At 38.1% G+C, this 16,534-nt stretch overlaps 2 protein-coding genes across 4 annotated transcripts in view; one reads left to right on the forward strand and one right to left on the reverse strand.

Moving 5' to 3' along the window:
• IFT57 (intraflagellar transport 57) overlaps positions 1-7,518 on the reverse strand; it is a 69,637-nt gene extending 62,119 nt beyond the window's left edge. Inside the window, exons 1-3 of the mRNA XM_069552659.1 lie at positions 7,171-7,518; positions 3,910-4,072; positions 3,062-3,180 (exon numbers count right to left, since the gene is read on the reverse strand). Coding sequence (XP_069408760.1) covers positions 3,062-3,180; positions 3,910-4,072; positions 7,171-7,382 — 494 coding nt within the window. The 5' untranslated portion in view covers positions 7,383-7,518. The remainder of the gene's footprint in view (positions 1-3,061; positions 3,181-3,909; positions 4,073-7,170) is intronic.
• A 185-nt stretch (positions 7,519-7,703) lies between these two features.
• The window catches only part of HHLA2 (HHLA2 member of B7 family), a 149,819-nt gene continuing 140,988 nt past the window's right edge, over positions 7,704-16,534 (forward strand). For 2 of the 3 annotated variants that reach the window (XR_011249033.1, XM_069552574.1), the window contains exon 1: positions 7,704-7,886. The gene's annotated coding sequence lies outside the window, so the exon portion shown is untranslated. Of the gene's footprint in view, positions 7,887-8,062; positions 8,466-8,958; positions 9,008-16,534 lie in introns of those variants that run through there. The other variant, XR_011249031.1, reaches the window with a different exon arrangement.

The raw sequence follows: 16,534 nt of genomic DNA on the forward strand, positions 1-16,534 counted from the left end.
TATAGCCCACCAGGCTCCTCTGTCCATGGGGATTCTCCAGGCTGCCATGCCCTCCTCCAGGGGATCTTCACAACCCAGGGACAGAACCCAGGTCTCCTACATTGCAGGCAGATTCTTTACCATCTGAGCATGCTGCTGCTGCTAAGTCGCTTCAGTCGTGTCCAACTCTGTGCGACCCCAAAGATGGCAGCCCACCAGGCTCCCCGTCCCTGGGATTCTCTAGGCAAGAACACTAGAGTGGGTTGCCATTTCCTTCTCCAGTGCATGAAAGTGAAAAGTGAAAGTGAAGTCGCTCAGTCGTGACTGACTCTTAGCGACCCCATGGACTGTAGCCCTCCAGACTCCTCCATCCATGGGATTTTCCAGGCAAGAGGACTGGAGTGGGGTGCCACTGCCATCTGAGCATAGGAAAACACAATTGTATCTTGATAGAATAGTTTACTGTTTTACTATTATCATAGCTGATAAGTTAATAGATATAGGAGTTAATGTACAAAAACATACCTCTCATTCCTGGTGGGACTTTTCCTTTACTACATCCCCTATCACTCAGAAATGGGTTTTTTCCATTGTTTAACTCACTGTTTTTTATTTTGTTTCTTTTGACTGTTTGGAATTGTTAATTGACCTATAGAATTAACAAGATTGTTCATGTTATTTTGCCTTACTCCTATGCTCTTAAGTATAAATAATCCTGAGGCTATTATGGAAATTAAAATGGAGGAAGCTTTGGTTCAGGCTTCAGAAGCACGAGAGAGCGGGTCTCTGACCTTGCTTCTGATGTGCCTGGCCACAGAATATTCCATGGTTGTCTGCAAGCACAGCTAGTCAGGCAGCACTTTAAATAAAAAAGGGAGTGGGCCTGGAATTCTTGAGCTCCTGGAGGCCTGGCCAACTCTGCCCAGGATTTAATGGAATCCTATGACTCGTAAGATAAAACAAACAGCATTGTAAAAGTGTTAACATAAAATCAAAGCTTCATTTTTGCACACAAACCAATGATAATAGTAGTCTGCACCCTAGGATTATAAGCAAAAGCCCCTGAAACTGCAATTTGAAGTCTCATTTGTGGCGTGGACATACTTTTCCCAACTGGGACTCCAGACTGCTATTATTTGGAGCTTCCCAGCATGCTGCTTAAGTTCTGGATGTTGGTTGGCCTAATTTGGTGATGTATGTGCTATTATGCTTCTTTATTGTTTCTATTTCTCTTTCCTTTTAATGACTGTATATTGAAATTAAGTTAAATAATCCTTATTAGATACTGAAATTTTTAATGCTTTAAAAAAAAGATTAATGACACATATTTCTCATATTAAAAATATTCAGAAGTATTTGCATTTATTTCTGGAAACTTATAAAAATCCATACCTCAGAAAGGTTAACAAAAAACAAAAATTGACATTTAATATTAAGGAAGGAAAGTACTATACACCAAATTAATCTTAAAGGATAAATTTCCTATTTTTGTTTTTACTAATTAGAATTAGATTATATCTTAAAAGCAATGTTTTCCTAGGATTTCTATGTTTTCTAGGGTTTATTTTAGCATATTTAAATATATAAAATAAGCATATACAAACATGTAGCTTCTTTCTCACTTATATATCACATAGCTGATATGTAATTTTGATTTTCAATGTTTTTCTAATCTGATTTTCAATGTTCCCTCCTCCTTCCCTCTCAGTGTATATAAGGTCCCTATAAATTATCCAAATTACAATACGTGGCCAAGAATAAGATATACTAAGAAACAAAGGAAGTAACAAATTAAACAGTAGCTGAAATACTAATAGTTCCTGAATTTAGAATTCACTGGGCAAAAAATTTAAAAATTTCTAAAAATTACAAATGTAGGATATCTCATAACTTTTCATAGAATCTAATAAGGAAGTAATGTGGATCATATACTCATTCTCCATACTGTACTAAGTCGTAATGTTTGAGTTGGAGCATATGCAATTGCCACTCTTTTTTAATTAAAAAATAGATGAATATCTGTAATTTCATATGGTTCAACATGATAACCTAAGTCAAGTAAGTTTTTAAAAGTATTCATTAATAGAGAGTAGATTGTTTTCCTGAGAGAATGTAACTGAATATACATTAAAATTTGTTGTTGTTGTTTAGTTACTAAATTGTGCCCAACTCTTTTGCAGTCTCATAAACTGTAGCCTGCCAGGCTCCTCTATCCAAGGGATTTCCTAGGCAAGAATACTGGAGTGGGTTGCCATTTCCTTCTCTAATACATTAAAATATAGAAATAATATATATACCTTTCCAAGAAATTAGTTCTAATTCAATATCACTGTTTGCTCATGTTTTTACCTAAATAATGCCTTCCACAATTTTTAACCTATCAATAATCTCAATCTCCAAAAGACAAAATTTATATATTTTCTAATTATAACCTACACAAATTGACAGTTTCTAAATATTTTATTTCCTCATCCATGTGGTCAACATTTATTGAGTATCTATGATATACCAAATGCTATGCTAACTGCCATACAAAAATTTCATAATTTCTAGAAAGAAAGACCTGTAAACAAATGACTTTAATACCATGGGAAAGATATGGCAACAGAAATATAAACAAATCATAGGTCAGAGAAAGAAGTAATGAACAATATCTAACAGAGTGTCTTCTTCAGTATTATTCTTGCCTCATCACTATAAACAAAGGAAAAAATCCCACTTGAAATACTTTATTAATTTCCATTTTTCCTTAAATTTGTAGGCTATCAGTTACTTCCCATGTATATACTATCTTTGTTTGTATAAATAAATATATTCAAAGAAACTTCAAAAAATATACTCAACTGACTAGGATATAGTTACAGTTAAATCTTTACTAACTACATATTTGAATCGGGAAGACTATCTCCAATGACTAGATATCTCCAATTTTGTTTGTACTGACTTTTCTAATTACCTGTGGCATTTTCAGTTTAATGGTCAAGAGGAAATATTTCTTATCAGTTCAGTTAAATAGCTCTTAACAGTTAGAAGAAAAAGCTATGCACATAAAATTACTATTTCCAGGTTGGGTAATTTTTACCTTTTCCAAGTGAAACCAATATATTTTAATGCTTCTTCAGCTAAACAGTCAAGAACATAGCATACATGCTCTCCATAACCCGACTTTAATTTTGAAGGAGGAAAATCTGCAGTTCTTCCCTGAAATACAAAAGATAAACTGGGTATTATTTGTTATTTATATTGCAAATGTCAAAATATTTTAAGCAAAGTACTGTTGAATAAATGTATCACTTCTCGATTCTTCAAATGATTTAAAATAACTGTAATTACATTGCTTCTCAGAAATCCACCTCTTTAGTCTTCTTTTAAAAATCCATTGGTATATAAATACAAAAAGAAAATGAAGATGTTTTACTGTCAAAAGTATCAAATTAAAAGGCAATAGTATCAAATTAAAAGGCAATAACCTCATGAAAGCAGAACAAATCACTGATGTGATTAGGGTGAAAAATCAGTAAAACCACTAGGTTGGTATCATACTGTTAAACAACTATGTAAACGATGAAGTGATTCACTTGTCAAAAATTAATAATGTGTGTGCCAAAAATTCTTACTGCTTGTCCCCAGGAAAAGTCAGAAATGAAAAGTACCACTGCTATCATGGTCTATTAAATCAAAGTTTCTTTCCAAAATACAGTGTTTCAGCTTTCTAGTTTTTAATCATTTTTCAGAAGGTGAACTAAGTATACATAAATTCATCTCTTGAGATATATCAACATTAATAATGAACACACACTGAACATACACACATAGACAGTTATCCACAGAGAATTCTTCTAAAAGGCTGGCATTTATGTTGCTGAATTATCAATATTAAAAATGTCCTAACTACAAACATGCAGAGAGAAGGGAGTTGTTTATACTTACAAATGATCGAAGCTCAGATAATATGCTAGATATTATTGCATTAGGGTCATCATATTCTTGAGGCTGCTCAAAGGGGCGTCCTGCTTTGTTAATCAACCAAGCAGCAAGGGTACAAAACATGTAGAACTGTTCCCCGGGATTGGTAGGCAGTGCAAAATAGTGTCTGTTCCAAAACAAAGGAGGAGAACAGAATATGAACTATTGCAAACAAGTCCATGGTAGCTAAACGAACAAAATCCGAAACTGCCGAAGGATTTTTTGTCCCAATGACTTTAACATCAAAAGACACTGACAATTCATTCTGAGGTTTCCAGTAACCCACCACACTCTTATATTAAAGATTTTAATCAACAGGATAAGGGCAATTTCTACTGGACACAAAATATTAGTTCAAAGACTTTGACCCAGAAAATGCACTGATGAGTGTAGAACTCTGAACAAAATCATGTGTCAGGATAATTAATGAGAGTATCTCCTGAAATGGTAATTTGAAATTTAAGAGACTCTTGGAGTTTAAAATAGAGATCGTAATGATTATTTACTAAGCATTTTTACTTTTTTAATACAGTGTCACTGTTAATCTTTACTTACTGTTTCTAACCTATCCATCACGTTAAACAGTTGTTCTCAAGTTGGCTGTATACTGTATACTGTTCTCAATTGGCTGAATCACTTGAAGAGCTTGTTAAACTACTGCTACCTGACTAAACATTGTTTCTTACCTCACAAATTAAATCAAAACTTTGGGGAGTGAAGTCCAGAGTAGATATGTTTCAAAAGCTTCCTAGATAGTTCTAAGGTTCAGCCAGGATTAAGAACCACTGCCTGTGTATATCCCAGTCTAACAAACATTTGTGGACTTTAGGTTAAAGCCCCTAGCCTCTTAAAAATAGCCCTATGAGAACCAACATGATTCACACCTAAACTTTTAAGGAATAAAACCTGTAAGCCACAGCATTTTTTACTTTGATCAAAGACCTTATTTTGCTTTTATGTGAAGCTATTACTATTGTTTATAATTAGATTTATAGATACTATAACTATTTTTCATAAGAATCAGCAATCTACTCCTTTCTGATTTTTTTCCAGTTTTTTTTTCCTTCCCAATTTTTCTCTTGCAGGATAGTTTAAATGTTCTGGAAAATAACAGCTGGGAGGGAAAAAAAGGCTATAAAGTCCTTCCAAATAGGTATATGTTCACCCACTACTAATAATTCTTTTTTTTTTTTTCCTTATTAGCTGATAACAACTCCAGGACAGAGGAATGGATACTGATAGATACTGGAGACCCAAGACAGTTCAGTTCAGTTCAATAGCTCAGTCGTGTCTGACTCTTTGTGACCCCATGGACTGCAGCACACCAGGCTTCCCGGTCCATCACCAACTCCCGGAGTTAACTTAAACTCATGTCCATTGAGTTGGTGATGCCATCTAACTAGCGCATTCTCTGTCATCCCCTTCTCCTCCCACCTTCAATCTTTTCCCAGCATCAGGGTATTTTCAAATGAGTCAGTTCTTCACATCAGATAGCCAAAGTATTGGAGCTTCAACATCAGTCCTTCCAATGAACACCCAGGACTGATCTCCTTTAGGATGTACTGGATGGATCTCCTTGCAGTCCAAGGGACTCTCAAGAGTCTTCTCCAATACCACAGTACAAAAGCATCAATTCTTCAGCGCTCAGCTTTCTTTATAGTTCAACTCTCACATCCATACATGACTACTGGAAAAGCCATAGCCTTGACTGGACAGACCTTTGTTGGCAAAGTAATGTCTCTGCTTTTTAATATGCTGTTTAGGTTAGTGGTTCTCAAACTTAAGTGGGTATCAGAATCACCTGGAAGGCTTGTTGCAAAAGCAGACTTCTACACCTCATCCTCTAGGATTTCTGATATACTGGACTCAGGAAAGGGCCTGTAGGATTACACTTCTAATAAGTTCCCAGGTGATGCTGATGTTGCTAATCTGTTGACCATACTCTGAGAACCTTTAGACTAGGATATTTCCATGCAAATCCATGACTCAAAGTACCCTCCTGAACTTCTGAGGAAATAACAGAGATTGTTATCAACAGAATCTTAAAGCCAATTTATTTTTGTTTGAAAAATATACTTGGAGAAAAAAACCACATTTTTATTGACAGAAAATGTTGACTGTTTATAAATTACCCTATTCATTTAAGTAATAACTTCCAATCTTGCAATTTATATCATGGATCAAACAACATTATTTCTTCCTCTAACTTTTCTATTATGGACTGGCTTAGCAATATGGGCAGTTTACATGGAGCCAACATTATCTTCTAATGGAAGTTACTGGAAGAGAGTAAGGAATTAAATTTAAACTGTCAAGGTAAATAATTTGAAAATAATTTGAGCCTAGGTATAGTCATTTAGAGAAAGTACTACAGATTCTTAAACTAAATTGCCTCTTACACAATTAAACAAACACAAAAATTTAATACAAAAAAAAAGTATTAATGTGAAGGAAATCTACAAAGTTTATGAGGCCTATCACTAGGCTACACTAATTTAAAGAGAAAGTGCTGGCTGTCCATCATCCTCAGCAAGTAATACCAGCCGCGGCTTCAGAATATGATGGACTTTCCCCCCAACAGAATAGAGCAGAACTTCAGGTTCTATGAAAAGAGACAATTCCATTGTCACTTCATTTGTCTGGTTCACTTCTCAGTTTCCAAAAGTACTGTTACTGCAAAGACAGAAATCTTTTAAAAGATAGCAATTAGTGAACAAGTTTACTAACCACTTATAAAATGCACAAGTAGGTGTCCGGTACAAAAGTTACAAGTTGTAGGGACAAATTCTCGAAAAGGAAAACAAAAACTAGAAACAGAGCTAAACTGATTATGGCATTCATCTTTGAGGATGAGATCATGAGTGACTGCAGTACTTTACACATTGTAAGTTTTCTGAGTTTTCTAAGAGGTTGTTTTATTATGTTTACAATCAGGAAAAAAAAAAAGTTTGCGTTTTATGGAGCTGCGTGAGTGCTCTAGGCAAGCTGCCTTCCAGTCCTATTTGAAGTTCCAAAACTTTACTCTCGCTACAAAAATACCAAGTCTAAACTCCGTGAGCAGTCCGGCCCTACGTCGCCAAGTTTGGGGTGAAGTGCTCTTTCCTGCGTAGGAAGACAGAGGCAAGTGCTTGGTAACCCGCGCTCGGAGTTCCCCCAAAGGCCAGAGGAAGGCTTCTCCCCAGGGCCCAGTCGGCTTCCAGGCGCTCGGGGGACGAGGGCACCCACCTGGACGGGGGCTTCAGGTTGTTCTTCCGGAGGAGATCCTCCTCATAGCGGAGCAACTTCAGCTTCTCCACCAGGTCCTCCATCACCACAAACATGTGGTAGGCCGCGCCGGGGCCCCTCTCCACGACCACCTCCCCCGCTCCTTCGCCGCGGGACCGAGACACCTCATCCTCCAAACCCGACGGGGTGACCACTGCGGCGGCGGCTGCCATCACGGAACAGACCGAAAGAGCCCAGCGCGAGGTCTGACCCACAGACCTCCGCGGCCTGCGCTGGCGCAGCCAGGACCAGCGAGGCCGGTTACCCAGGCGACCCGGGCACACCAACAGGAAAATTAGACTCCGCCCCGTTCCCCCGCTCCAACGTTCTAAATTCCCTCCAACCAGGGAGGGCTTCCTTGCGGGCGTCACGTCTGGCTCCTGCCCCCTTCCCCCGCCCCTTCCCCCGCCTCTGGAGAGGCGGAGGCTGAAGCAGCCCCGCCCCATAGGCGTGGCATTCTCCTAGTCACGTTGGGCCACGCCTCCTACCGCTTCATTTTAAAGAGGGAGGGTCTGCGGGCGTTTCTGTTGTGCTTTCTTGATGGTCCTTAGGAGGCTCTAGGAGACTTGGAACAGTCATCAAGAGCCCCTGAGTCGGCGTCTGAGTCAGCTGGTAGCAGATAAAAAGATTAAAGAGAGAGGAAGGCGTGCAGTATTGAAGGCTACCATAGCCCACTGGTATCTTTTTAATTTTTCTTTTTCAAATTGAAAGTTTTCACAGTTGTAAAGATATTCGATATCATCGGTTTCCCTTTACTTAAGGAGTTTTCCAAAGAGAATTTTCCTTATTTTTCTTAATCTTTCTCTCATTCGGGAATGCAGTATTTGATTTAACAGTATATTGCAAGATTTGAAGTATTATAATTCTCTGCTGTTACTCCAGGGATGAGAAAAGTTGTTGGTTGGGAGGGGAAGAAGAAAGGCAGAGGATAAGCAGAAAGGAGGCATAAGAAAGTGTTTGTTGTACCTCAGAAACAAAAATTCTAAACTCACATCCTGCTGTTTAATCAAGGCCATTACATGTTGTGTCAAGTTTTGGGGTGGCTTGTTAAAATAGCAAAGGAGATAATCTTGAGAGGAATTCCCTGCCCTGTAGCTCTAAGTGTGGCTAATGACAGAATGTTACTACTGTACTGTGCAGCTGTTGACCTGGAAAATACCAATACAAGGAAGGGGGCATAACTGACTGCTTTACAGGTCTCAAAAAGAAACTTTTGTGTATCAAGCAGTTTTCCTACCAGCTATATAAAAAATCAGGTAAGTGGTAGATGCTGGGGGTTTCCTGGGAGATGAAAACTTTTGGCAAGAGGTTGCAACTGTGTTTGTGTTTAATGTGATTTTTGATCTCTACTTTTATCTGTTACTGGAAAATACAGAGGCCCATTTTTTGACAGAGCTGAAGTCTAAAATTTATTTGTTGTATCTTTTTGTTAGAAAAATGGGCAGACGAGCACTTCTCATTTTTATATCAGTCTAGACCTAACTTGTTTCTGAGATTTATAAAGGATCAGAATGAAAAATCAGAAAGGCAAATACCTTTACCTACTTACTGAAGAAAGTAAATACATAAAGTAACTGATTTATATAGAAAATAGCTCAAAGGGGGAGACCACTTTAAGAATAAATAGCATTGTTTGCCTATTGTAGGTCATTAATGGTGGCTTTTAATAAAAATGAGAGCGAAATTTGGATTTGATTCCACCCCACTGCCAAAAGCCCACTGCCAAATTGTTTTTCTTTTCCTTCTTAGAATGGTGTTTCTCCCCGATATATACCAACAGCAATCACTGCATGTGTGGGTAAGGCATATTGTGATATGTCTGTGTAACTTTCAGAGAACAAGATAGATGCATAGTCTTTTAGGACTGGAAGAAAAAAGTTAAAGCTCAGTCATATGCTTGAGTGACTAAACACAGCACATATGCTTTGAGGTCCTTGATTAGCAAGTAACCTGTGGCTTTTTAAGATGACTCTCAAAACAGTGTCAGACTTTACAGGTAAATTGATTATAATCAAGGAGATGTTCACTTGAAGGCAGACTGCTTACATAAGATATTCTGACATGTTCAGAAAATTATGTATAACACTCAGAATGAAACCGTCAAACATTGTTTTCTGGCTGACAAGAAATTCCCCAACAACATATGTATTTTGATTGGGGACATTTGATGGGGATCGGGGGGAGAATCTCTCCCAGAACCTAACCATTTCCTACCCAAGTACAATGCTGATACATTTTGGCTTGAAACCAGTATAAAGAATTATTTCCCCCTTAATTATGTGAAGAATTAAAAAAATGAGATTAAAATATAAACTGTCCACTAGTAACTGTCACAGAAAAAAAATGAAACAAAGGAAAAACCAACTGTTCAAGGCTGAGCATATTTTCCCCACAGGGAAAAAAAGAAAGGAAAGAATACTCTGAAATACTATTTCATTTTTATAAGGCCTGGAGATTATTTTTGCTGAATGTTTGTATACCCACAATAGTTTAACACTTCAAGAGGCCTTTTGCCTGATGGAAGTAGTTCCCTTCACGTGTGTGAGAATACACACTCAAATCCTCCTCCAGCTTTCTCAGCCACCCAGAAGTTTTGGGGTACATTTGTGTTAGTATTTTGGCAGGACCTGCTTACTGATTGCGGAGTTAAATAAGAACTTGAAAGAATAGGATGTTGCAGCATGTGAGTACTTCAAGAATCTTAGAAATTATCCTTCGTTGTATGTGTTGACCACAATTAAGAGCTGGGCTTCTAACTTTGAATTTTATTTCTTGCAAACTGCCTGTGAAATGATAGAAGTAATTTTTAAAGCCCTTAAAACATTGCTGTGAATGGGTTAATCTCAGAAAACTGAAGAGCATTCCAATCAAAGGTGATTTAAGCTAAAGGGATTTCCCTGAGAGATGAGCAAAGCTAGGGGTGAAAAGGAGGCGGGTTCAAAGATGGAGGAATGCTTTCCAGCTGCATCTCCGAATATAAGAAGTCTTCCAAGAAGATTCAGCAGACTTAAAGAACAAAGTTGCTTTGTTTTATAAATGGCTTCAGTTCAGTTCAGTCGCTCAGTCGTGTCTGACTCTTTGCGACCCAATGAATCGCAGCCCGCCAGGCCTCCCTGTCCATCACCAACTCCCGGAGTCCACTCAGACTCATGTCCATCGAGTCAGTGATACCATCCAGCCATCTCATCCCCTGTCGTCCCCTTCTCCTCCTGCCCCCAATCCCTCCCAGCATCAGAGTCTTTTCCAATGAGTCAACTCTTCGCATGAGGTGGCCAAAGTACTGGAGTTTCAGCTTTAGCATCACTCCTTCCAAAGAAATCCCAGGGCTGATCTCCTTCAGAATGGACTGGTTGGATCTCCTTGCAGTCCAAGGGACTCTCAAGAGTCTTGTCCAACACCACAGTTCAAAAGCATCAATTCTTCGGCGCTCAGCCTTCTTCACAGTCCAACTCTCACATCCATACATGACCACAGGAAAAACCATAGCCTTGACTAGACGGACCTTAGTCAGCAAAGCAATGTCTCTGCTTTAAATGGCTTAGTACCACCCATTCGGGATGTTAAAAACTTAGAAAGCCATTAACTGAATAAAACTTCTTAACCTGATAGAAAGTATTGGCCAAAAATCTAGAAGGAAAAAAGTAACATTTAAATGTAAAGCATTAGGTGATAAGCCTTTAAAAGTCAAAACCAAAGTGAAGATATCCCTCTTCAAAACTGTGCTAGAGATCAGAAAATTTACTTAAACCAAAAACCTCAGAAACAAACTATATATAGCACCCAGGAATAAGTTTGTCATGATAATTACAGAGTAATTGTTAAAGGCTTATAAAATCCAAATAGGAATATAATATTCATCAATAAGAAAAATCAGTTATCTTTAACTTATTCCATAAGCTCAGTTGGAGCTTATGGAATTTAGTTGCAACTAAAATTTCATGAGAGCTGATACTGAAACTCACGTAAGAGTAAATTTAAAGAAGTGTGAGGAAGAAATCAGATAGTAAGTTCCCTAATAAAATATATAATTTAAAATAATGGCATCTCAAAAATAAATAGAAAATAGCCTGGAAGCAGGTGAGTTTATATAAAAATTCAGTATATGATAAAGTTGGTGTTACCAACTAATGGAAAAAGATAAACTATTCAATAAATGCTGCTGAAGCTATGGGTTATCTATATGGAAACAAAATTACATCTCTGAATTCCAGGATATAAATTCCATATGGACTGAGGACATAAATGTGAAATACTTGTAGGGTGGTTAGAAGGAAGCAAAATAATTTCAATGTAAGGGAGGATTTTTTGAAGGAAATAAAGAATAAATGAGAAACTCTTCAAATTTTAAGAAATTAAATACCAAAGAGGACTCTAAATGATAAAGATACTTGTGATCTATTTAATGTCAATGGATTGGTTCCAAGGACACACAAAGATGATAGATCATTATAAGGCCTCTGTGCCATGTTGGAGAGTTTTAGAAGTATCCTTTTAGGTCTGAATTTCTTGACCTTAGCATGGTTGACATTTTAGGCTGGACAGCTCTTTGTTGTTGTGAGCTAGTCTGTACACTGTAAGATTTTAACAGCATCCTTGGCCTCTACCCACTGGATGCCAGTAGCACCCATGCATAACTGTAACAGCCAAAAATATCTCTAGACATTGCCTGCTGGCCCCTGGGTGACAGTAGGCCCCTGGCTGAGAACCACTTCTCTGGATACATGGGTTGAAGCCGCTAATGCCTTTATAAAAACCAGGAGGGTAAAGGTAACTGAGTGGCTGAGTGATGTGTATATGTGGTATGGGGAATGGTGATAGTGAGCTAGAAAACTCAGAAACCATCTCAAGGAGGGGACATTTTTGTCATATAGGAATTCAGCTCAGTTTTGCTGTGTTTTATGATTTTACAAGGATCTGAACTTGGGTTTGTATGTCACTGAGATCCTAATGATTTTGAGGGTGACCTAACACAGAGAATATTATTTCAGGGGTTACATTAGTTGTTAAATACATTTGATTTATTAATGCATTAAATTTCAAAATGAGAAGCCTTACTCTTTTATTTTGATATTCAAATCTTATTCAATTTGTAAGTACAGTAAGTTTGTTACAACAGAGTTTAATGAGGGGATTTACAACTTAAATTTCTATAGAGGTATTAAACTATAAGAAACATAAGCTTATTATATTGTTTTGATATTATCTGACAAACTATTTCAGATGCTATAAAATCTGAATCTAAAAGTAAAAAATGGGAGAGGAGGGAAATAAGTTTTATTAAATATTCCAATACTGTTTGTAAAGGTAGGTGTCAATGTAAACCAAAAGTCTAAATCGATTACTCAGAATCTCAAGTCTGTTTCTCTAACAGGCTAAACGTTCAAACATTAGATACTTAAATATCAAAGAAGCACATATTTTTTTAACATAATTATACTACTGTAGGTTTGACTTTCTTCATTGCTTACCCACTTGGCAACTAATCATCCCTACCTGAACCTGTGAAATTTCCCATCCAGTGTACCAATTTCTGGGCCAGAAATACAAGAGATTCTTGCCCAGAACACCATAGGACACACCAAGTCCTAACTTGCTGTAACAAACTCCCTAGCTTAGAAGTGAATAGTTTTGTAACGCATTTCCCTGGATTTACTTCATTTTTTTTTAGTTCTCTACTAAATGGAAGGAAGTCTTCTAACTCCCCCAAGATTATAAATAATTAACTGTTTCAGCTAACTTTGGCTTTCAAGATAGATAAATGCCATCCGATTACATTCTATGTATTTCAAGACTTTGCTCCCTGGTTTCATTTTCTTGGAGGAGAAACGAAGTGCATGGTGAACTGAGTTCCATTTCCTCCCTCTGTGTAGATGGTGGGGGTGTTTATTGAAGGGTTTCACGTAGACGTGTGTGCTGTGGGAGGGGTGTGGAAGATGATTATATTTGCATCTTCGAGTATTCAGGCAATATTGTAGAGGAGGGCCTACTGATTTGGCAATTTGAATAGTCAGGTGAGAGATGGTTCTGAACTGGGATGAGGGGCAATTAGAATGGTGAGAAAATGATAGTTAAATATTTGGAAGGAGATTCAACAAAACGTAGTAATGGGCACCATGGTATGTTCCCTGGGGCACAAATGGCACCATAGGATGTATCCACTGTAGGGCAAGAAAGCCCTTTATACCCTTTCCTCCCTGGTTCATTGGCTGTAGGCTGTCCACATACATCTCTGGTTGGGGTGGCATCTGTTGGGGTGGGCAAGGGTAATTTTCTGGAAAAGAATGCAGCTGTGAACACTGAGCCCCCAATATTCATAGCAACTGGGAAATGTATTATCAACCTGGTGAAAAGGGACATGGGCAAGCACTGGCAACTTTTACTGCAATAGTTGACGTTAAAATGCAACATTTCTGAATTTCTTATGTGGTTCTGAAGTAGTGAAGATGGTCCTAAGCTTTTTTTTTCTTGAAGTCTGCTAAAGATTGATCAGCTATAGTATATACTGTCAGATGGGAAAATAGGTAACTCTGCAAATCTTGAAACATTCATTCTAGTTTCTTGATACAGCTTTCTATTGCATCATATATGTTAGTAACACTTAATTTGATGTATATTGGGTACTAACAAGAAGGATTGATTGGATTTGTCAGAGTTTTGAAGGTTAAATAGAAATAGGTTTATTCTTTAAGGTCTAGATTGAGGTGATTCGATTTATTTTACAGTCTGGGACAGCATCTTTTCCCTCAAGGAAAAATTAAATTCAAGATGGAGATTAAATAGCAAATGTCATAAAAAAATCATTCTTAATGGGGGTCCCTAGAGCCTAATAAAAGCAAAATCTGCTAGATGCCACAATTTCATAGTGTAACCGTAGTGGCTGCTCACCACTCAAAAGCTAATAAAGAGGCCGGCTTGGTGAAAAGGAAGGTTTGCTTTATTTTGGATCCTGGCAACAGGTGGGGGATGGAGGGTGGAAGGCAGATGCCTGCCCAAAGGCCTACCCCCCTTCCCCCCTCCCCCACTGACAACCCACAGGCAAGAGCTTTTATAGGCTGAGGAATGGGGTTACATGCAGACACAGCACAGTAGCCCTGACTTTCACCTTGAAATTAGTCATCAGTGGCCTAACCGGCATTATTTTCATTGTTTTAAGTACAATGAACCTTCAGTTCCAGGACTGGTTGGTTTCCATTTCTTTGAGTTTTTGGAATTGTGGCAGCTTTATATCATGGCTACGGTCTGGTCTTCATATAGTTAACTTCTACCACTTGGTGGAGGATTCAGTATCTATAAGACTGAATATGGCTCAGAATATTATCCGTAGCCCTTGAGGAGGAACCAAAGGTCCTTGATTATGCTTACATTATTATTACTTGATCTTCTTTGACTGTTTACCTTTGTTTCTGCATTTTCTCACTTCTCTGATTAAACTTACTCTCTGGCTAAAATTTTTCCAGAGACAAAGACAAACGGAGGATATAGGGATGCAGGACCATAGGATCCCACTCTATTTCAGTAGTACAGCTCTGCATTGCAATACACAATACAACAGCCATTCTGATGGCTGTTTGTCGAACAGTTATTAGCACCTTTTCATGAGGTTCTGGAACCCGTTGCCCAAACCATTACATGATACTAAAGCATTAAGTCCAAACATCTAATTTTTATTCCTAGCTGTTTAGTGGAAACGATTTCCTACTCCATACCTACATATTTTGCTGCCTGAATAGAACAACTAATCCATTCTGCTTTTGCATCTAGTGAGATTTTGACAATGAGAGAATTTTTTTCTTTCTGAAGGCAAGAATGTGAAAGTCCAAACTAACTGATCTAGAGATCAGAATTTTGCTTTTGACAGAGTAGTTGCTAAATTTTTATACAGCAAATATTTGAGTATGTGTCATGTGTTAGGCACATGCTTGGGCATGGTGATACAAAGACTTTTGAGCCTGGCCTCTGTGCTCAAACAGCGCACACGCTCATGTGGGATATATGTGTAAATTGGGAGCTGCAATCTAGGATATGGAGAAGTAGAGTGTATCTTTGAAAAAGGCTCTCCAGACTTCTGTCAAACCTCTCCACAAGGCAGAGTTGCTTGTGTCTCCTCTGTACATACTTTCTCTGGAGGTCTGTTTTTAACCTAGGCTCAGAAGAGTTGTAAGTTTTAGGGGAAATTGGTAGGAGAATTTATATAATTGAGGTAGATCTCTTGCCTGGAGAGGTCTGTGGGTGGTGTTGCCCTTTAGCTGAAAGGTGCAGAGGGGCTGACCTGCCTCTTTTTACTTGGGAACTTTAGCAAGGGGTCTGCCTGTAGAGTCGGGTATTTTCAGTCTGAATAAGAACATGCACCTATGTCCAATTCACTAAGAATTCAAACTGAAATGTGTGTAAGTGCATTCTAAAGCCCTCACCCCAATATGAAAGTGTCAATCACTCACTAGTGTCCTAGTCTTTGTGACCCTGTGGACTGTAGCCCACCTGGTTCCTCTGTCCATGGAATTCTCCAGGCAAGAATACTGGAGTGGGTTGCCATGACCTTCTCCAGGATATCTTCCTGACCCAGGGATTGAACCTGGGTCACCTGCATTGCAGGCAGAGTCTTTATCATCTGACCCAGGCCTGAATCAAGAGCATAAACTAAAAACTTTTTGTGACTTTCTAACATCTTACCATTTTCAGTGTGTTTTTGTGTTTTATCTGCATGCCCCAATGTACATTGCAAAAAATTATAGAGGGCAGAGGAATACTCATAAACTCTGTATAAAACTTTTCTTCCTTCTCGGCAGTACCCCAAGGCAGTGTGTGGATTTGTCATAGTCGCTTTCTGAGGAAGAATAAACAGTTGTGAGGTACATAGACTGTGTGGTCGTCTCAGCCACCAGGAAGAATGAGAGACCTTCCCTACAGCTCCCACCTGGAGGGAAAATTGATTGTTTCCCCTTCATCCCACAGAACTGCGCAAAGATGACTAGCCATCTACCAGCTCATTCTTACCCTATTCACATGGAATGTTTATACTTGGTCCATTTTCAAAGTTCAGACTTTAAACAGACTTCTCTTTGCTTATTCTCATGCCTTTGGAAAAAAGCCCTGTTTTTTGTGGCTTTAAATTTACTCTCAGGTAGAACAACCCACCTCTAACTCGCTCACTCTTCTTGTTTATGATATATTCTTCTTCCAGGTGAGCTCTAAATTTATTTAATGTTAAAATATGTACTCTTTGTATATTTTTTGTAACATTAAGTTTATCATCCAGGGATATAGCATATACTCTATTTAAATCTGTTCTATTTTCGATTTTTAAACTGACAGGTAATTTTAAAAT

This window comes from Ovis canadensis, chromosome 1 (assembly GCF_042477335.2).
Source record: "Ovis canadensis isolate MfBH-ARS-UI-01 breed Bighorn chromosome 1, ARS-UI_OviCan_v2, whole genome shotgun sequence".
Classification (NCBI taxonomy): Eukaryota; Metazoa; Chordata; class Mammalia; order Artiodactyla; family Bovidae; genus Ovis; species Ovis canadensis.